Source organism: Lagopus muta (assembly GCF_023343835.1).
Source record: "Lagopus muta isolate bLagMut1 chromosome 38 unlocalized genomic scaffold, bLagMut1 primary SUPER_38_unloc_1, whole genome shotgun sequence".
NCBI lineage: Eukaryota > Metazoa > Chordata > Aves > Galliformes > Phasianidae > Lagopus > Lagopus muta.
The window spans coordinates 17,147-36,995 of record NW_026040167.1 but is presented as its reverse complement, the minus strand read 5'-3'; the positions used below and the strand labels follow the sequence as shown (position 1 = coordinate 36,995).

At 63.8% G+C, this 19,849-nt stretch overlaps 5 protein-coding genes across 6 annotated transcripts; 4 read left to right on the top strand and 1 right to left on the bottom strand.

The window, feature by feature from the left end:
* Positions 1–6: 6 nt before the first annotated feature.
* LOC125687554 (putative nuclease HARBI1) lies at positions 7–2,370 on the top strand. The gene is made up of 2 exons (XM_048932729.1): positions 7–1,370; positions 2,259–2,370. Exons 1-2 carry the CDS (start codon positions 1,035–1,037, stop codon positions 2,274–2,276), a joined length of 354 nt encoding a protein of 117 aa, XP_048788686.1. The 5' UTR covers positions 7–1,034; the 3' UTR covers positions 2,277–2,370.
* LOC125687551 (serine/threonine-protein kinase WNK2-like) lies at positions 1,453–4,234 on the bottom strand. 2 transcript variants are annotated; one of them, XM_048932725.1, is made up of 2 exons: positions 3,104–4,233; positions 1,453–1,683 (listed from the first exon to the last, which is right to left on the bottom strand). In XM_048932725.1, exons 1-2 carry the CDS (start codon positions 4,120–4,122, stop codon positions 1,584–1,586), a joined length of 1,119 nt encoding a protein of 372 aa, XP_048788682.1. In that variant the 5' UTR covers positions 4,123–4,233; the 3' UTR covers positions 1,453–1,583. The 2 variants fall into 2 exon arrangements, with proteins under 2 accessions (XP_048788682.1, XP_048788683.1); XM_048932726.1 differs by lacking the exon at positions 1,453–1,683 and adding an exon at positions 2,126–2,435 and having other exon boundaries at positions 3,196–4,234.
* A 2,273-nt stretch (positions 4,235–6,507) lies between these two features.
* Positions 6,508–9,271, top strand: CCS (copper chaperone for superoxide dismutase; the record flags this gene model as incomplete). Its single annotated transcript, XM_048932733.1, is given in 13 exon segments — positions 6,508–6,606; positions 7,220–7,292; positions 7,615–7,735; positions 7,737–7,822; positions 7,825–7,922; positions 7,924–7,949; positions 8,347–8,383; positions 8,385–8,408; positions 8,643–8,720; positions 8,812–8,826; positions 8,828–8,851; positions 8,853–8,913; positions 9,021–9,271. Coding segments are annotated over 13 exon segments (993 nt in total), but the record flags the coding sequence as incomplete, so codon positions are not given.
* Positions 9,272–9,744: 473 nt separating this feature from the next.
* LOC125687553 (RNA-binding protein 14-like) lies at positions 9,745–18,516 on the top strand. The gene is given in 3 exon segments (XM_048932728.1): positions 9,745–9,906; positions 9,908–10,094; positions 17,659–18,516. Coding segments are annotated over 3 exon segments (693 nt in total). The 5' UTR covers positions 9,745–9,747; the 3' UTR covers positions 18,006–18,516.
* Positions 18,517–18,611: 95 nt separating this feature from the next.
* On the top strand, positions 18,612–19,822 carry LOC125687557 (RNA-binding protein 14-like). Its single transcript, XM_048932732.1, is given in 2 exon segments — positions 18,612–19,182; positions 19,185–19,822. Coding segments are annotated over 2 exon segments (1,053 nt in total). The 3' UTR covers positions 19,667–19,822.
* The last annotated feature ends 27 nt before the right edge of the window (positions 19,823–19,849 follow it).

Below are 19,849 nucleotides of genomic sequence, written 5' to 3'. Positions count from 1 at the left end.
GCAAGGATCCGGGGACATGGGGGAGGCCCAGAGATTTTGGGTCTGGGGGAGACCCAAAGATGTGGTTTCCCAAAGGAAGACCTTTGGCTTTGGGGGCAGAACTTTGGCTCAGGGGGAGCCCCAAAGATTTGGGGGGAGCTCAAGGATTTAGGGAAGACCTTTGGCTGTGGGGGAGACCCCGAAGTTTTGGGGGAGACCCAAGGATGTGGGGAAGACCTTTGGGTCTGGGGGAGACCCCAAGGTTTTGGGGGAGACCCAAAGATGTGGGGAAGATGTTTGGCTGTGGAGGAGACCCACGGGTGTGGGAGAGACCCCGAAGTTTTGGGGGAGACCCAAAGATGGAGGGAAGACCTTTGACTTTGGGGGAGACCTTTGGGTCTGGGGGAGACCCTAAAGCTTTGGGGGAGACCCAAAGATGGAGGGAAGACCTTTGGCTGTGGGGGAGACCCTGAAGTTTAGGGGGAGACCCAAAGATGGGGGGAAGACGTTTGGCTGTGGGGGAGATCTTTGGTCTGGGGGAGATCCTAAAGCTTTGGGGGAGACCCAAAGATGTAGGGAGGACCCAAGGATGAAGGGAAGAGGCTTGGTTTTGGGGGAGACCCACAGGTGTGGGAGGGACCCCGAAGTTTTGGGGGAGACCCAAAGATGGGGGGGAAGACGTTTGGCTGTGGGGGAGACCCCAAGGTTTTGGGGGAGACCCAAAGATGTAGGGAAGACCCAAGGATGTAGGGAGGAGGTTTGGTTTTGGGGGAGACCCACGGGTGTGGGAGGGACCCTGAAGTTTAGGGGGAGACCCAAAGATGGGGGGGAAGACGTTTGACTGTGGGGGAGACCTTTGGCTGTGGGGGAGACCCCAAGGTTTTGGGGCAGAGCCCAAGATGCAGAGAGGAGCTTTGGCTTTGGGGGAGGCCTTTTGCTGTGGGCTCCTCGCGACGCCTCACGGAGCCCCGCGGCCCTGAGGGACCCTTTGGGACCCCCGCCGTGACGCGGCCGCCCCCCCAGGTGACCGCAGTTACCCTCTGAAGACGTGGCTGATGACCCCCATCCTGTTCCCCTGCGGCCCGGCGGAGGAGCGTTACAACGCGCTGCACCACCAGGCCCTGGCCGCCCTGCGCCACACTTTGAGCCTCCTGAAACGGCGCTTCCGCTGCCTGGACGCGGCGGGGGGCTGCCTGCAATACGCCCCCCAGAAGGTCTGCCAGATCTTCCTGGCCTGCTGCGTGCTGCACAACATCGCCCTGCGGCGCCGCATGCCGCTCGAGCCCCCCGACGGCCCCGAGCCCGAGCCCGAGCCCGAGCTCCCCCTGCAGGCTCCGCACGTGCAGATCTCCAGCGAGGCGCGGGCCGTGCGCGCTCGCATCGTGCAGCAGGTGAGGGACAGCATGGGCTGAGATGGGGCGGCGTGAGGGGACGCGGTTTGGGGGCGTTGGGGACACGGGGGGGGGGGGGGAGCCGGAAACCTCGAGGGGTTGGGATGGAAAACCTGGAAACGTCGAGGGATGCAGCTGCGATGGGAGCCCCAAAGCCTTGGGGACACCTGGGGACAGTGGGGACGTGTGGAGGGGATGTGAACCCCAAAAACATCACAGGATGCAGCCCCAAATCCTTGGCGATGTGCTCAGAGACATTGGGGGCACATTTGGGGACACTGGGGACACGGGGGGGGCTGTGAGAGCCGAAAACCTCGAAGGATGCAGCTGGGGATGTGAGCCCCAAAGCCTTGGGGACACCTGGGGACACTGGGGACGTGTGGAGGGGATGTGAAGCCCGAAAACCCAAAAGGATGCAGCTGGAATGTGAGCCCCAAAGCCTTGGGATGTGCTGAGAGACACTGGGGACACATTTGGGGGTGCTGGGGACACGAGTGGGGCTGTGAGAGCTGAAAACCTCGAGGGGTTGGGATGGAAAACCTGGAAACGTCAAGGGATGCAGCTGCGATGGGAGCCCCAAAGCCTTGGGGATGCATTTGGGGACACTGGGGACGTGTGGTGGGGATGTGAACCCCAAAAACATCACAGGATGCAGCTGGGGACGTGAGACCCCCAACTCCTTGGCGATGTGCTCAGAGACATTGGGGGCACATTTGGGGGCGCTGGGGACACGGGGGGGGGGGGGGGAGCCAGAAACCTCGAGGGGTTGGGATGGAAAACCTGGAAACCTCGAGGGATGCAGCTGCGATGGGAGCCCCAAAGCCTCGGGGACACTTCTGGGGACAGTGGGGACGTGTGGTGGGGATGTGAACCCCAAAACCATCACAGGATGCAGCTGGAATGTGAGCCCCAAAGCCTCGGGGATGTGCTCAGAGACACTGGGAACACGAGTGGGGCTGTGAGAGCCGAAAACCTCGAAGGATGCAGCTGGGGATGTGAGCCCCAAAGCCTTGGGGACGCCTGGGGACACTGGGGACGTGTGGAGGGGATGTGAACCCCGAAAATCTCAAGGGATGCAGCTGGGGACATGAGACCCCCAACTCCTTGGGGATGTGCTGAGAGACATTGGGGGCACATTTGGGGGGGGGGGGGAGCCGGAAACCTCAAGGGGTTGGGATGGAAAACCTGGAAACCTCGAGGGATGCAGCTGCGATGGGAGCCCCAAAGACTTGGGGACACCTGGGGAATGGGGGGGACGTGAGATCCCGACCCTTTGGGGATGTGCTGAGAGACATTGGGGGCACATTTGGGGGCGCTGGGGACACGAGTGGGGGTGTCAGAGCCAAAAACCTCAAAGGCTGCATTTGGGGATGTGAGCCCCAAAGCCTCGGAGGTGCATTTGGGGAATGGGGGGACGTGAGACCCCAAATCCTTGGCAATGTGCTCAGAGACACTGGGGACACGTGTGGGGGCACTGGGGACACGAGTGGGGCTGTGAGAGCCGAAAACCTTGAGGGGTTGGGGTGGAAACCCTGAAAACCTCGAGGGATGCAGCTGCGATGGGAGCCCCAAAGCCTTGGGGACACCTGGGGAATGGGGGGACGTGTGGTGGGGATGTGAACCCCAAAAACATCACAGGATGCAGCCCCAAATCCTTGGCGATGTGCTCAGAGACATTGGGGGCACATTTGGGGACACTGGGGACACGGGGGGGGGCTGTGAGAGCCGAAAACCTCGAAGGATGCAGCTGGGATGTGAGCCCCAAAGCCTTGGGGACACCTGGGGACACTGGGGACGTGTGGAGGGGGATGTGAACCCCGAAAACCCCAAAGGATGCATCTGGGGATGTGGGGATGGGAGCCCCAAAGCCTCGGGGGTGCATTTGGGGAATGGGGGGGACGTGAGACCCCAACCCCGTGGGGATGTGCTCAGAGACATTGGGGGCACATTTGGGGGCGCTGGGGACACGGGGGGGGGGAGAGCCGGAAACTTCGAGGGGTTGGGATGGAAAGCCTGAAAACCTCGAGGGATGCAGCTGCGATGGGAGCCCCAAAGCCTTGGGGACACTTCTGGGGACAGTGGGGACGTGTGGTGGGGATGTGGACCCCAAAAACATCACAGGATGCAGCTGGAATGTGAGCCCCAAAGCCTTGGGGGTGTGCTCAGAGACACTGGGGACACGTGTGGGGGCATTGGGGACACGAGTGGGGCTGTGAGAGCCGGAAACCTCGAAGGATGCAGCTGGGGATGTGAGCCCCAAAGCCTTGGGGACACTTCTGGGGACACTGGGGACGTGTGGAGGGGATGTGAACCCCGAAAACCTCAAGGGATGCAGCTGGGGACATGAGACCCCCAACTCCTTGGGGATGTGCTGAGAGACATTGGGGGACACGAGTGGGGGCGCTGGGGACACGAGTGGGGTGGGAGAGCCGAAAACTTCGAGGGGTTGGGATGGACACCCCAAAAACCTCGAGGGATGCAGCTGCGATGGGAGCCCCAAAGCCTTGGGGACACTTCTGGGGACAGTGGGGACGTGTGGTGGGGATGTGAACCCCAAAACCATCACAGGATGCAGCTGGAATGTGAGCCCCAAAGCCTCGGGGATGTGCTCAGAGACACTGGGGACACGTGTGGGGGCATTGGGGACACGAGTGGGGCTGTGAGAGCCGAAAACCTCGAGGGGTTGGGATGGAAACCCTGAAAACCTCGAGGGATGCAGCTGGGACGTGACCCCAAAGCCTCGGGGATGCATTTGGGGACGTGTGGATGTGACCCCAAACAAACTGGGGTGCAACTGGGGACGCCGTGGGGATGTGACCCCAAAACATAAAGGGGGGGGGGGAGATGTGGGGACGTGGGGCCACGCGGTCTGCACAGCTTTGTTGTGTCGTCTGTTCCCCCCCCCCCCCCCCCCGCCCCCCATTCTGTGGGCTCCGTTTTCTCCTTTGGGGCCAATAAAACTCGTCATCCATGGCCCCAAATCCATCGCTTCCATTTGTAGGAACAGAACAAGAGGGGGGGGGAGACCCAAAGATTTGGGGGAGACCCACGGGTTTGTGGGGCGCCCAAGGGTGTGGGGGGAGACCTTTGGGTCTGGGGGAGCCCCAACGTTTTGGGGGGGCCCCAAGGATGCAGGGAGGACCTTCGGGCCTGGGGGAGCCCCAACGTTTTGGGGGGAGACCCAGAGTTTTGGGGGAGCCTCGAGGATTTTGGGAAGACCTTCGGGTCCGAGAGCCGCAGCTCTGCGCTGCCCCCCCCCGTCCCCAGTCCCCCCCCCCCATTTTGCGGCCGCCGCTTCGCCCTTCGGAACCAATGAAGCTCTTCGTCCGCGGCCCCAAATCCGGCGCTTCCATTCGTCGGACCGCAACGCGGAGGCGACGGGGCCGCGGGTTGACGGAGCTCCGCCTCACCGCCGCCCCGGCTCCGAGCGCACGATGCCGCCCATGGCGGCGGCTCTGCGGCCCTGCTGCAGCCGGTACAGCATCTCCGCCCGGTCCCTCCGCAGCTTCTCCTCGTAGCCGCGTCCCTTCAGAGTCACCGCGTCCCCGAATTCCTCCCGCAGCCTCCTCAGCTTCCCCCGCAGGCTCCTCCTCGCAGCGCAGCACCTCCGCGTTCAGCCGCCGCCGCGCTCGCGTCTCCCCGTGGAGGGCGGCCGAGGACGGGAGCCCGGGGCGGCGCTGGAAGAAGCGGTCGGGGTCGGAAGTTCGGAGCTCCAGCCCTTCCAGCAGAGCCAACAGCCGCTCCCGCCGGCGGATCAGAGCGGCCGCTTCTTCCCACAGCTCCAAGGCGGCCTTCAGTCGCGGCCGGGCGGCCGCAGGGCCGTATTTGGTGGCCATGGCCAAGCGCTCGGCCGCGGGGAGCTGGAGGGCGGCCCAGAGGCGGTGCAGGCGGGTGCTGCAGCTCCTCAGGCTGGGCGTCGGAGCTGCAGGCGGCGGCTCTGCCGTCAGCCGGGCTGCAGCCGGGGGCTCCGCCGTCCCCCACGGGCGCTCGTCGGGCGGCTCCTCGTCGCCGTCGGCGCTGCTGAGGTTGAAGATGGCGTGGAGGAAGTCGGAGCCGGCGGCGCTGAGGAATCGCCGGTAGTCGTGCAGGAGCTGCCGCGGTCGTGGCGGGCGCTCCGGGGGTTTTTCCGAGCCGCCCCGGGCTGCTGCTGCGATCGCCCTGCGGTCAGATCGAGGTCGGTGGCTGCCGGCTCCAGCAGCGGCTCCGCGTGGGAAACGCCAGGAGGGGGCGGGCAGCGCCGAGCCCAGCCGGGCCAGGAGATCCCGGAGAGCCTCGGGGGGGGGGCCGGGCGGCGATGGGGGAAACTCCTCGGGCTGCACGGCAGCGTGGGCCGGCAGGGGGCTGCAGCTCTGTGTCGCTGTGCAGGGGCTGAGTCCCAGCGTGGCCGTGCAGCGGCTGCAGCTTTGTGTCGCTGCGCGATGGCCGCCGCCGCCTCGCACCACCCAGCAGCTCCATCCCCGCCTCAGAGCCCAGCGCCGCTTCCAGGCCCGCTTTCACCGCGCTCTCCATCGGCTCCGGATGCCACCAGAGCCGCACGCCGACGGCCGGCGGGGCTCCGCGCGGCTCCTGAGGCGGCTCAGTCGGCGTCCGGAGGCGGCGGAGCCTCGCGTGGTCCTCGGGGCGGCGGGTGACGGCGGTGAGCAGCGGGGCGGCGCTGAGCGGAACGGAGCCCCGCGTTACCCGGGGTTGTCGGGGCCGCAGGCGGCGGCGGGGCGGGAGGGGCTCGTCCGGAAGGGCCGCGTTGGGTCGCCGGGGGCTTCGTGGCGGCGGCGCGGAGCTCCTCCGGTTCCGTGGCGCCGCCATCGCACGGCGCTCTGCGGTCAAAATCGGCCGTCAGCGGAAAATCGGCCCAGGGCTCCGGGAAAACGCGCGCCCCCCAAACGCCGGGATCCTCCCGCGCGAAAACCCCCGGCGGCCCCCAGAGCCCCTGGGGCCCCCAGCGCTTCCCGCCGCCTCCGGACCGCGCTCCACGAGGCCTACAGCGTCTCTGTTTCCATGGCGACCGGGGCGCCGGAAGTGACGTGTAAACAAGGCGCCGCTATCGCCCGCGTTCCCCGAGACCCGTTTCCATGCCGATCGCTGCGCCGGAAGTGATACCGATCGGATGCGACGCTTTCAGTTTCTGCGCCGGAAGTGACGCCAATGCATTGCACCGGAAGTGCCAATAGAGCGTTGCGCAGCGCGCGGAGTTCAGAGTCCGCCGTCATGGCGGGGGTCCGGGGGGTCGAGCTGCACGGTGAGCGGCGGGGGCGGCGCTTTGGGGGCGGGCGGAGCGGGTTTAGGGGTCCGGGGCTCCGCCCGCAGCCATTTTGGGGGCGCAGCGCCCCGTAGGTGGGAATTTTGATGGCGCAGTTCCTCACAGGCGGCAGCGTTGTGGGGTGCAGGGCCCCACGTCTGGGCGTTCGGGGGTGCGCGGCCCCTTTAAGGGCGGTGTCGGGTTGTGGCGGCCATGCGGGGCTGTTCGCGGGCCGCAGGGACCCATGGCTGAGCATTGGGGTGCGTGGAGCCGTTAATGCCGGTTTGCGGGGCGGAGGTGCCTTTAAATGGGGGGCTTGGGGTTGTGGGGCGGCGCTAAGGGGCGTTTTGGGGGGTCGGCCGTACACTGGTGGGACTTCGTGGGGCGCAGGGGCCGAGAAACGGCATTTAGGGGGAGCAGAACCCCATTAAAGAGGAGGGAGAAGGGCGGCATCCGTGGAACTCTGAGGGGCGCAGGGATGACAAATGGGAATTTGGGGGTGCGGAGCCCCATAAGCGGCCGCTTGGGGGGGGGGGAAGCCAGGAAGGGGCGTTTGGGGGCGCAGACCCTTCCCCCATCCCATCCCATTTCCTCCCATCCCCCCCTTTTCCAGATGGAGTTTGCAGTGCAGATGAGCTGTGAGAGCTGCGCCGAAGCCGTGCGGGCAGCGCTGGAGGGCGCCCCAGGTGAGCCCCCACTCCGTGCCCCCCCATCTCCCCATTCCTTATCGCCCCCCATCTCCCCATTCCTTATCGCCCCCCATCTCCCCATTCCTTTTCACCCCCCCATCTCCCCCCCACCCCAATTTCCAGGCGTGCAGCTGCTGGAGCTGCAGCCCAAGCCCCACTCGGTTCCCCCCTTCCCCCCACTCTTTGCCACCCCCCCCATCTCCCCCCCCAATTCCCAGGTGTGCAGCTGCTGGAGCTGCGCCCCAAAGCCCCACTCTGTGCCCCCCAGTTCCCCCCCACTTTGCCACCCCCCCATCTCCCCCCACCCCCCAATTTCCAGGCGTGCGGCTGCTGGAGCTGCGCCCCGAGACGCAGACGGTGCTGCTGGAGGCCCAGGTGGGAGCGGAGCGCGTGAAGGAGCTGCTGGAATCCAGCGGGCGCCGCGCGGTGCTGCGGGGTCTGGGGGTCCCCGGGGGGTCCCCATGGAGGTGACACAACGACGGCGGCGGTGGCGGCGCTGTCTGGTGATGGCGGCGGAGGCGTGAGGGGTTTGTGAGATTCCTGCAGGTTTCCCCAGAGCTCTGTTTGGTGGATGGAGTCATCGATGGGCTGCGGCCCGGCCCCCATGGGCTCCACGTGCACGAGTTTGGGGGACACGTCCCAGGGCTGTGAGAGGTAGGGGGGGGACGGGGGTGGGGTGGGGGACATTTGGGGGGGGGGGGGGGGGGGGGGGGGAGGCATCCCGATGGTGGGGGGGGGGGAAAAAGGGGGCTGAGCAATGGGGTGGGGGCGCAGCGATGGTGGGTGGGGGGCACCCAGTTGGGATGGGGGCAAGCGCAGTGGGGGCAGGGAGACCCCAACAGGGAACAGGGACCCCCCAGTGGGGAATAGGGACAGCCCCACAGGGGATGGGGACACTCCATGACAGGGGAAGGAAGTCTCTGTGGGGAACAGGGGATACCTCAAAGGGGAAAAGACACCCCAGTGGGGGACAGGGACACCCCCAGCTGGAGGTGGGGACGCCCCACTGAGGGACAGGGGTCCTTCCTCACCCCACATCTCCATCCTCCAGCTGTGGGGATCACTACAACCCCGACGGGGAGAGCCATGGGGGGGCCACAGGATCAGCATCGGGTGAGCCTGGGGGTATTTTGGGGTGCTGGGGGGGCAGTTTGGGGGTGCTGTGGGGGCAGTTTGGGGTGCTGGGAGACACTTGGGGGTGCCGGGGGGCAGTTTGGGGGTGCTGGGGGGCACTTCAGATGCTGTGGGGCAGTTTGAGTGCCTTGGGACACTTTAGGGTGCTGGGGGGGCATCTTGGGGTGCTGGGGGGCAGCTGGGAGCCCCCCCTGACCCACTCGTGCCCCACAGCACGCCGGGGACCTGGGCAACGTGTGGGCTGACGCCGAGGGCCGAGCTGCGTTCCGGATGGAGGACACGCGGCTGAAGGTGGGGGTCTGGGGGGGTTTGGGGGGGGTTGGTCGGTGCCCCAAAGCCTGACCTCCCCCCTCCCCCCCCTTTTCCAACCCCTCCCCCAAAGGTGTGGGACATCATCGGGCCGCTCGGTGGTGGTGGATGCGGGGGGAGGACGACCTGGGCCGGGGCGGCCATGCGCTGTCCAAGCTGACGGGGAACTCGGGGCCAGGTGAGGCTGTGGGGCAGCAGGTCGGGTTTGGGGGGGTCTGGGGAGGGGGGGGGGGGGGGGGTGAGGACGGTGTGGTGACACCCCCACGTTTGTCTCCCCACTCTCCAGGTTGGCCTGCGGGGTGGTGGCCCGGGCAGCTGGGCTCTTCCAGAACCCCAAACAGCTCTGCACCTGTGATGGCCTCACGCTGTGGGACGAGCGGGACCGGGCTGCAGCCCCCAGCCCCCACGGGCAGCCCCCAGCCCCACGGCAGCCCCGACCCCACACCTGTAGGCGGAAGAACGAGCAGGAAAGCACTTTGTGCCCCCCCCTTCTTCCCCCCCAGCTCCACCCCCGAAGGACCAAAGAGAAATAAAGCGCTTTGCGTCTCCTCTTTCCTCCCCCGAAATTGCAGCGCGGCCCCTTTAAGAGAGGAGGTTGGGCGTCCCTAAGCAGCAGCTGGGAGTCGCGCATGCGCAATGGGACGGAATCGTTATGTAGTGATGCGCATGCGCAAGAAGCAAGGTAGTGCTGCGCGCGTTCCCGGCGCGCATGCGTGCTCATTATGCAGCGGGGCGCGCGCGCAGCGAGCTTGCATTGCTGAGTTTATGCGCATGCGCATTAAGCAGTCGTGAACGGCTCGGCGTCGCGCGCGTGCGCAGTTAATGAGGCGGGACGGCCGGTAAGCGGCGCGCAAACGCCTTGGGTCACCGAGGCGGCGCGCCTGCGCAGTAAAGGGGCGGGAAGCCGGCGCGCGTGCGCAGTGCGCGATCACCGCCCCCCCTCCGCGCTGAGGAGGCGCCGCCATTTTGTGAGGCCGCCGCCGCCAGCGCTGCTAGCGCCGCCAGCGCCATGCGTCCCGGCATCAAACTGTTCGTGGGCAATGTCCCCGAGGAGGCGACGGCGGAAGAACTGAGCGAACTGTTTTCCGGGGCCGCCGGCCCGGTGCTCGGCATCGCCTTGATGAAACAGTTCGCTTTCGTTCACCTCCGGGACGAAGCGGCGGCGGCCCCGCGCCATCACGCAGCTCAACGGCCATCAGCTGCACGGCCGCCGCATCGTGGTGGAGCCGTCCCGGCCGCGGCCCACCAACACCTGCAAGATTTTTGTCGGCAACGTCTCGGCCGCCTGCACCAGCGGCGAGCTGCGGTCGCTGTTCCAGCAATACGGCACCGTCGTGGAGTGCGATGTGGTCAAAGGTACCGGACCCGCCGCTCCGGGGCCGCCCGGCCCTCCCTCCCCCGCGCCGGGACCCCGTGGGGCCCTCAGAGCCCCTTATTGGGGGGGGGGGTGCGGCCTCCGCGATGTGGTGCCGCGTGCGGCCCTGAGGCGGAGCTGGGGGGGTGAGGAGGGGGCGAGCCGCTGCTCCGCGGGAGGCCGGAAGGGCGGCGGTACCCGGTGGCCGATAGGAGGCGGTTTGTGCTGCCGTTGGTTCACCTCGGGCTGCTGCAGCCCGGACGCAGCGAGCTGCTCCCCTACGGGCCGCGATGGGAGGGGTGGAAGGCTATAATTCCTCCCTATTAATTGGTGTAAGGTGATTTTCCTGCTCTTTGCCACCATTTATACACCTCAATCTACTGCAGTCCGGACATGGAGTTGAGCTGCTCCACTCTGGGCTGCAATGGGAGGTTGGAAGGCTGTAATGACCCCCCGTTAATTGATATTAGGTGATTTCCATGCTCTTTGCCACCTCAGTCTGCTCCAGAGCAGTTGTGTAGAGTGTCCTATAGGAAGCTGCTCCCCTACGGGCTGCCGTGGGAGCATGGAAGCCTATAATTACCCCCTGTTAATTGGTACTGGGTCATTTCCATGCTCCTTGCCACCATTTATACACCTCACTCTGCTCCAGTCTGGACATGGAGTTGAGCTGCTCCACTACAGGCTGCTATGGGAGCTTGGAAGGCTATAAACTCCCCATTTTAATGGGTATAAGGTGATTTCTCTGCTGTTTGCCACCATTTATTTGCCTCAATGGACTCCAGTGTGGGTATGCAGGGAGCTGCTCCCCTGTGAGCTGCAATGGGAGGCTGGAAGGGTGTAATTACCCCCTATTAATTGATATAAGGTGATTTTCCTGCTCTTTGCCGCAGTTCAAGGCACTTTCTCAGCTCTTTGCCACCATTTATAGGCCTCAATCTGCTCCAGTCTGGACATGGAGTTGAGTTGCTCCACTCTGGGCTGCAATGGGAGGTTGGAAGGCTGTAATGACCCCCCGTTAATTGATATTAGGTGATTTCCATGCTCTTTGCCACCTCAGCCTGCTCCAGAGCAGTTGTGGAAAGTGTCCTATAGGGAGCTGCTCCCCTATGGGCCGTGATGGGGGGTTGGAAGCAAGCTGATAATCACCCCCTGTTAATTGGTGCTAGGTGATTTGCATGCTCCTTGCCACCATTCATACACCTCGACGGACTGCAGTGTGGGGATGGAGAGAACTGCTCCCCTGTGAGCTGCAGTGGGAGACTGGAGGCCCATCATTACCCTGTTAATTGATAGAAGGTGATTTCCTCGCTCTTTGCTGTCATTTCGATACGTAAACGGGCTCCAATCTGGGTACAGAGTGAGTTTGCACCCCCGTGAGCTGCAGAGGGATGCTCAAGTCTATAATTGCTCCCGCTAATTGATACAAGGTGATTTCCTCGCTCTTAGCCACCATTTCTGTACATAAATGGACTCCAATCTGGATGCAGAGCGAGGCTGGAAGCCTCTAATTTCCCACTATTAATTGATACAAGGTGATTTTCCTGCTCTTTGTCGCAGTTTAATGCACTTTCTGTGCTTTTTGCCCCCATTTAGACACCTAAATCTGCCCCAGTGTGGACACAGAGCGAGCTGGCACCCCCATGAGTGCAGTGAGAGGCTGGAAACCTGTAATCCCCCCCAGTTAAGGGATGTAAGGTGGTTTCCTCACTCCCTGCTGCCATTCATAACCCAGATCTGTCCAGAGCAGCAGTGCAGGTGTGCTGTAAGGAGCTGCTGTAAGGAGCTGCTGTAAGGAGCTGCTGTAGGGAGCTGCTGTAAGGAGCTGCTGTAAGGAGCTGCTGTAGGGAGCTGTAAGGAGCTGCTGTAAGGAGCTGCTGTAGGGAGCTGCTGTAGGGAGCTGTAGGAGCTGCTGTAGGGAGCTGCTGTAAGGAGCTGCTGTAGGGAGCTGCTGTAAGGAGCTGCTGTAGGGAGCTGCTGTAAGGAGCTGCTGTAAGGAGCTGCTGTAAGGAGCTGCTGTAGGGAGCTGCTGTAAGGAGCTGCTGTAAGGAGCTGCTGTAGGGAGCTGCTGTAGGGAGCTGCTGTAAGGAGCTGCTGTAGGGAGCTGCTGTAAGGAGCTGCTGTAGGGAGCTGCTGTAAGGAGCTGCTGTAGGGAGCTGCTGTAGGGAGCTGCTGTAAGGAGCTGCTGTAAGGAGCTGCTGTAGGGAGCTGATGTAAGGAGCTGCTGTAAGGAGCTGCTGTAAGGAGCTGCTGTAAGGAGCTGCTGTAAGGAGCTGCTGTAGGGAGCTGCTGTAGGGAGCTGCTGTAGGGAGCTGCTGTAAGGAGCTGCTGTAAGGAGCTGCTGTAGGGAGCTGCAGTAGGGAGCTGCTGTAGGGAGCTGCTGTAAGGAGCTGCTGTAGGGAGCTGCTGTAAGGAGCTGCTGTAAGGAGCTGCTGTAGGGAGCTGCTGTAAGGAGCTGCTGTAGGGAGCTGCTGTAGGGAGCTGCTGTAGGGAGCTGCTGTAAGGAGCTGCTGTAAGGAGCTGCTGTAAGGAGCTGCTGTAAGGAGCTGCTGTAAGGAGCTGCTGTAGGGAGCTGCTGTAGGGAGCTGCTGTAAGGAGCTGCTGTAAGGAGCTGCTGTAGGGAGCTGCTGTAAGGAGCTGCTGTAAGGAGCTGCTGTAAGGAGCTGCTGTAAGGAGCTGCTGTAAGGGAGCTGCTGTAAGGAGCTGCTGTAAGGAGCTGCTGTAGGGAGCTGCTGTAGGGAGCTGCTGTAGGGAGCTGTAAGGAGCTGCTGTAGGGAGCTGCTGTAAGGAGCTGCTGTAGGGAGCTGCTGTAAGGAGCTGCTGTAGGGAGCTGCTGTAGGGAGCTGCTGTAGCGGAGCTGCTGTAAGGAGCTGCTGTAAGGAGCTGCTGTAGGGAGCTGCTGTAAGGAGCTGCTGTAGGAGCTGCTGTAGGGAGCTGCTGTAAGGAGCTGCTGTAGAGCTGGTAGGAGCTGCTGTAGGGGAGCTGCTGTAAGGAGCTGCTGTAAGGAGCTGCTGTAGGGAGCTGCTGTAAGGAGCTGCTGTAGGGAGCTGCTGTAAGGAGCTGCTGTAAGGAGCTGCTGTAAGGAGCTGCTGTAAGGAGCTGCTGTAAGGAGCTGCTGTAAGTGAGCTGCTGTAAGGAGCTGCTGTAAGGAGCTGCTGTAGGGAGCTGCTGTAAGGAGCTGCTGTAAGGAGCTGCTGTAGGGAGCTGCTGTAAGGAGCTGCTGTAAGGAGCTGCTGTAAGGAGCTGCTGTAGGGAGCTGCTGTAAGGGAGCTGCTGTAGGGAGCTGCTGTAAGGAGCTGCTGTAAGGAGCTGCTGTAGGGAGCTGCTGTAAGGAGCTGCTGTAGGGAGCTGCTGTAGGGAGCTGCTGTAAGGAGCTGCTGTAAGGAGCTGCTGTAGGGAGGATGTAGGAGCTGCTGTAAGGAGCTGCTGTAAGGAGCTGCTGTAAGGAGCTGCTGTAAGGGAGCTGCTGTAGGGAGCTGCTGTAGGGAGCTGCTGTAGGGAGCTGCTGTAGGAGCTGCTGTAAGGAGCTGCTGTAGGGAGCTGCAGTAGGGAGCTGCTGTAGGGAGCTGCTGTAGGGAGCTGTAGGGAGCTGCTGTAAGGAGCTTGCTGTAAGGAGCTGCTGTAAGGAGCTGCTGTAGGGAGCTGCTGTAAGGAGCTGCTGTAGGGAGCTGCTGTAAGGAGCTGCTGTAGGGAGCTGCTGTAAGGAGCTGCTGTAGGGAGCTGCTGTAGGGAGCTGCTGTAAGGAGCTGCTGTAAGGAGCTGCTGTAAGGAGCTGCTGTAAGGAGCTGCTGTAAGGAGCTGCTGTAAGGAGCTGTAGAGCTGTAAGGAGCTGCTGTAGGGAGCTGCTGTAGGGAGCTGCTGTAGGGAGCTGCTGTAAGGAGCTGCTGTAAGGAGCTGCTGTAAGGGAGCTGCTGTAAGGAGCTGCTGTAAGGAGCTGCTGTAGGGAGCTGCTGTAGGGATGCTGTAGGGATCTGCTGTAGGGAGCTGCTGTAGGGAGCTGCTGTAAGGAGCTGCTGTAAGGAGCTGCTGTAAGGAGCTGCTGTAAGGAGCTGCTGTAGGGAGCTGCTGTAAGGAGCTGCCTGTAGGGAGCTGCTGTAGGGAGCTGCTGTAGGGAGCTGCTGTAAGGAGCTGCTGTAAGGAGCCTGCTGCTAGAGCGGAGCTGCTGTAGAGCTGCTGAGCTTGCTGTAGGAGCTGCTGTAAGGAGCTGCTGTAGAGCGAGCTGCTGTAAGGAGCTGCTGTAAGGAGCTGCTGTAAGGAGCTGCTGTAAGGAGCTGCTGTAGGGAGCTGCTGTAGGAGCTGCTGTAGGGAGCTGCTGTAAGGAGCTGCTGTAGGGAGCTGCTGTAAGGAGCTGCTGTAAGGAGCTGCTGTAGGGAGCTGCTGTAGGAGCTGCTGTAAGGGAGCTGCTGTAGGGAGCTGCTGTAAGGAGCTGCTGTAAGGAGCTGCTGTAAGGAGCTGCTGTAAGGAGCTGCTGTAAGGAGCTGCTGTAAGGGAGCTGCTGTAGGGAGCTGCTGTAAGGAGCTGCTGTAAGGAGCTGCTGTAGGGAGCTGCTGTAGGGAGCTGCTGTAAGGAGCTGCTGTAAGGAGCTGCTGTAGGGAGCTGCTGTAGGAGCTGCTGTAAGGAGCTGCTGTAGGGAGCTGCTGTAAGGAGCTGCTGTAGGGAGCTGCCTGTAGGAGCTGCTGTAGGGAGCTGCTGTAGGAGCTGCTGTAAGGAGCTGCTGTAGGGAGCTGCTGTAAGGAGCTGCTGTAAGGGGAGCTGCTGTAAGGAGCTGCTGTAGGGAGCTGCTGTAGGGAGCTGCTGTAGGGAGCTGCTGTAAGGAGCTGCTGTAGGGAGCTGCTGTAAGGAGCTGCTGTAGGAGCTGCTGTAGGGAGCTGCTGTAGGGAGCTGCTGTAAGGAGCTGCTGTAAGGAGCTGCTGTAGGGAGCTGCTGTAGGGAGCTGCTGTAAGGAGCTGCTGTAAGGAGCTGCTGTAAGGGAGCTGCCTGTAAGGAGCTGCTGTAGGGAGCTGCTGTAAGGAGCTGCTGTAAGGAGCTGCTGTAAGGAGCTGCTGTAGGGAGCTGCTGTAACGGAGCTGCTGTAGGAGCTGCTGTAGGGAGCTGCTGTAGGGAGCTGCTGTAGGGAGCTGCTGTAAGGGAGCTGGCTGTAAGGAGCTGCTGTAAGGAGCTGCTGTAAGGAGCTGCTGTAAGGGAGCTGCTGTAGGGAGCTGCTGTAGGGAGCTGCTGTAAGGAGCTGCTGTAAGGAGCTGCTGTAGGGAGCTGCTGTAAGGAGCTGCTGTAGGGAGCTGCTGTAGGGAGCTGCTGTAGGAGTGAGGCTGCTGTAAGGAGCTTAAGGAGCTGCTGTAAGGAGCTGCTGTAGGAGCTGCTGTAGGGAGCTGCTGTAGGGAGCTGCTGTAAGGAGCTGCTGTAAGGAGCTGCTGTAGGGAGCTGCTGTAAGGAGCTGCTGTAGGGAGCTGCTGTAGGGAGCTGCTGTAGGGAGCTGCTGTAGGGAGCTGCTGTAGGGAGCTGCTGTAAGGAGCTGCTGTAAGGAGCTGCTGTAAGGAGCTGCTGTAGGGAGCTGCTGTAGGGAGCTGCTGTAAGGAGCTGCTGTAGGGAGCTGCTGTAAGGAGCTGCTGTAAGGAGCTGCTGTAGGGAGCTGCTGTAAGGAGCTGCTGTAAGGAGCTGCTGTAGGGATCTGCTGTAGGGATCTGCTGTAGGGAGCTGCTGTAGGGAGCTGCTGTAGGGAGCTGCTGTAAGGAGCTGCTGTAAGGAGCTGCTGTAGGGAGCTGCTGTAGGGAGCTGCTGTAAGGAGCTGTAAGGAGCTGCTGTAGGGAGCTGTAAGGAGCTGCTGTAAGGAGCTGCTGTAAGGAGCTGCTGTAGGGAGCTGCTGTAGGGAGCTGCTGTAAGGAGCTGCTGTAGGGAGCTGCTGTAGGAGCTGCTGTAAGGAGCTGCTGTAAGGAGCTGCTGTAGGGAGCTGCTGTAGGGAGCTGCTGTAGGGAGCTGCTGTAAGAGGCTGAGAGCTGCTGTAGGGAGCTGCTGTAGGAGCTGCTGTAGGGAGCTGCTGTAAGGAGCTGCCTGTAGGAGCTGCTGTAGGGAGCTGCTGTAGAGCTGTAGGAGCTGCTGTAGGGAGCTGCTGTAGGGAGCTGCTCCCTGTGAGCTGCAATGGGAGGCTGGAAGTCAATCATTTCCGTGCACTAATTGCTTTCCTCCGCTCTTTGCCGCCATTCGTGCGCCTCAGTCCCGACCTGGGTGTGGATGAGCTGCTCCTCCGCGAGCTGCACTGGGAGGTTTGATGGCTGTGGTTGATTACCCCGTGTTAATTGATGTTCGGCGCTTTCCTTCCCTTTTTGCCGTGCTGTCAGGGCCTTTCTCCCCTTCCTTCCCTGTTTATACACTTAAACCCCTGCCAGCGTGGACACGGAGCGAGCTGCTCCCCTAAGAGCCGCAATGGGAGCTCCGAAGCTCTAATTACCCGCTGCTAATTGGCGTAAGGCGCTTTCCTCCACTCTGCCATCACGCAGGAGCCCCCATCCCCAGCGCAGACACAGAGGCTGCAGTGCAGGGGCTGCTCCCACAGCCGGAGCTGCACTGAGTGGGGGCTGCCTGTGGGGGCTGCCTGTGGGGGCTGCCTGTGGGGGCTGCCTGTGGGGGCTGCCTGTGGGGGCTGCCTGTGGGGGCTGCCTGTGGGTCTTTGTGGCAGAGGAAGGGAAGAGGGGGGGGGAGTGCGGATTTGGGGCAACTTGTGAACATTTGGGGCTGTTGGTGCCACCCCTGTGGGGTCGCGCGCTGCTTTGAGGCGCTCATCGTGCAGGAAGGAGCAGGGCGAGCTAACGAGCGAGCTAATGAGTGAGCTAACGAGCGAGCTAATGAGTGAGCTAACGAGCGCGGTCACCGCGTTGGTGCTCAGCAGGCCCAAGGTTTGGGCTGCAACGCGTTGGCCGCGCCGTCCCTGCCGCTCTCTGACCGTGTGCTGTTTGGTTCCTGGGCTCAGGACGGTGCTGAGGAGCCCGGACCCGTCGTGGCGCGGGGTCAGAGCCCGCCTCACCGCTGCCCCCCACCACCGCGTCCCCCCCGCCCCGCTTCTAACTCCTGTCTGACGTCTCTGCTTCGTTAACGACTCTCGTTACCCCGCGCTGCTCGTTTGCTCAGCGTCTTCACGCCGCGCCGCGCCCCGCTCCCTCCTTCTCCGCTTGCACGGGGGGGGGGGGGGCTGAGAACGCGGCGGTGTGTGAGGGCACCACGGGGCTGGGAGCATCATGGGGCGCAGGGCCTGAGCTCCTTCGTTTAACCTAACGATGCTAATTAACGGCCCTCGAAGCTTTGTGTCTGAGTGCGAGCTCGGAGCTTCCCCCGAGCCCCTGCAGTGCTGCCCCCTCAGCTTTGGGGGTCCCGGGAGGGGGTTTGTGAGCCTGGGGTCTCGCAAAGGGGCACCGTGGGGGGGGCCGGAGCGCGGCTGGAGCTGAGGTCGTGGGGCCGCCGTCGTTCGTTACCGAGTGCGTAGGGTAGAGCCGGGCAGCGCGCCTCGTTAAGCCTTCAAGCCTGTAACGAAATGTCTTTTCTCCCCCACTGATAACCCTCTGTCTGCTGCTTTATCAGACTATGCATTTGTTCACATGGAGAACGAAGCAGATGCAAAAGTTGCCATCGAAAATCTTAATGGGAAGGAGGTGAAAGGAAGAAGAGTCACTGTGGAGCTCTCGACCAATGTGCAGAAAAAGGGAGCGGGTCTGGCGGTGCCGGCCGGCGTCGTGGTGGACAAGAACAAGCGGATAGGCCTGGAGTACAGGGAGAAGTTCCAGCCCAAGATTGAGGGCTTCGAGCAGCGCCGGCTCGCGGACTCCACCCTTCCCCTCGGCCGCCGCCGGCTACGCTGCCGCCTCCTCCTCCTCCCTGTACGATTACCAGCAGCGCTTCGGCACGGCCGCCAAGTACGACGGCTTTGACGCGCAGCCCCGGCCCTCGTCCCCCACCTACTTCGGCCGGGACCGCAGCCCCCTGCGGCGCTCCCCGAGCCGCGCCGGCTACTCGGCGGCCACGCTCCCGGTGACGGCGCAACCGGCCGCTTACCGTGCCCAGCCCTCGGCCCTCGCTGGGGGCCGCCTACCGCGCGCAGCCCCTCGGCCTCTCTGGGCGTGGCGTACCGCCCGCAGCCCACTACCGGCCAGGCCGCCGCCTACCGCGCGCAGCCCCTCGGCCTCGCTGGGCGCCGCCTACCGCTCGCAGGCCGCCGTCTCCCTGGGCGCCTCGCAGCCCGCCGCCGGCTCCCTCGCCTCCTACGGTGCCCAGCCCGCCGCCGCCTCCTACGGCGCGCAGCCCGCCGCCTCCCAGCTCTCCGGCTACGGGCCCTGCAGTCCTCGGCCCTCGCCTCCTCGTACGGGGCGCAGGCTGCCACTGGCTACTCCGCCGCCTATGGTGCCCAGGCCGCCGCCGCCGCCGCCTACGGTGTGCAGGCTGCTGCCGCCCCACTGCCTCGTATGGCGTGCAGTCGGTAGCCACGCACGTGGCCTCCTACGGTGCGCAGCCCACCGGCTACGGCGTGCAGCCCGTCGATGGCCCATGCCGCCTCCTATGGCGCACAGCCTGGCGCCACGCTGCCTGCCTCCTACGGTGCCCAGCCGGTGGCGGCTCACGCCAGCTCCTATGGCGCCCAGCCAGTAGCTGGTCACGCCACCCGCCTACGGCGCCCAGCCCGGTGGCCGGCCACTCGGCCTCCTATGGCACCCAGCCGGTGGCTGCCGCGCCTCTCAGCCTCCCCTACGGCGCGCAGCCGACCGCCGGCCACTCGGCGTCCTACGGCGCTCAGCCCGCCGCCAACCTGCCCGCCTCCTACGGCAGCCAGGCCGCCGCGCTGTCTGCCACCTACGGCGCACCGGCGGCCTCCTCGCTGGCGGCCCTCCTACGGCAGCCAGGCCGCCGCCTCCTACAAGGCACAGGCTTCCGTCCCGCTGACGGCGGCCTACCGAGCCCAGGCCTCCAACTCGATGGCGGCCTCCTACCCGGCGCAGCAGGCCTCCTCCGCGTCGCTGGTGGCCGCCTACAGAGCCCAGCCGGGCAGCGCCTACGACGGGCCGAGCCAGCTGGGGCAGCAGGCTGCCTCCTACCTGGGCCTCTCGCAGGCCGCCGCCCGCCGCCGTCGCACCGCCCTACGAGCGCACCCCGCCTCTCCCCGCCTCGCAGTGCCGGCTATGACGATCCGTACAAAAAATCCTCCGCTCTGGCAAAAAGGTATGGAGCCCGGCCGGCGGCTCGCAGCGTAGCCCACCTGCGGCGGCGTCTTCTTCCCCTCCTCCCTCCCCTCGCTTCTCTGTGCTGGATACCGGGGGGCTTTCGGTGCCGGGGGACGGGCCGGCTGTCCGTCTGTCCCGTCTGCTGCGTCGCTCCGTGCCGCGACAGCCGTCGGCGCCGGGTTGCGGCGGTGCCACGCGCCGCTTGGGCTCACGGTTCAGCCCCGGAACGGGGTGGGGACGAGTTCGGCTTGGCTTGTTCACCGAGCGCTGCCCGGTCCCCGCGCCGCGCCACAACGCAGGTGCCCGCGCCGCCGCTGCGCCTTCACACCACGTCTCTCTTCTCTCGCCCAGGTACAATCAGACCGCCGTCTCTCTGAGCTCTCAGATTACCGCCGCTTAGCGGACTCCCCCGCTCGCGTACCGCCGCTCGCCAACAAAGTCCCCGATGGATTACCGCCGCCTGCCAGACGCGCACGCCGATTACGCCCGCTACTCGGGTGCCTACGGCGATTACCTGCCCGCGGCCCGCGTGCACTCGGGCTACCAGCGCCGCCTGTAGC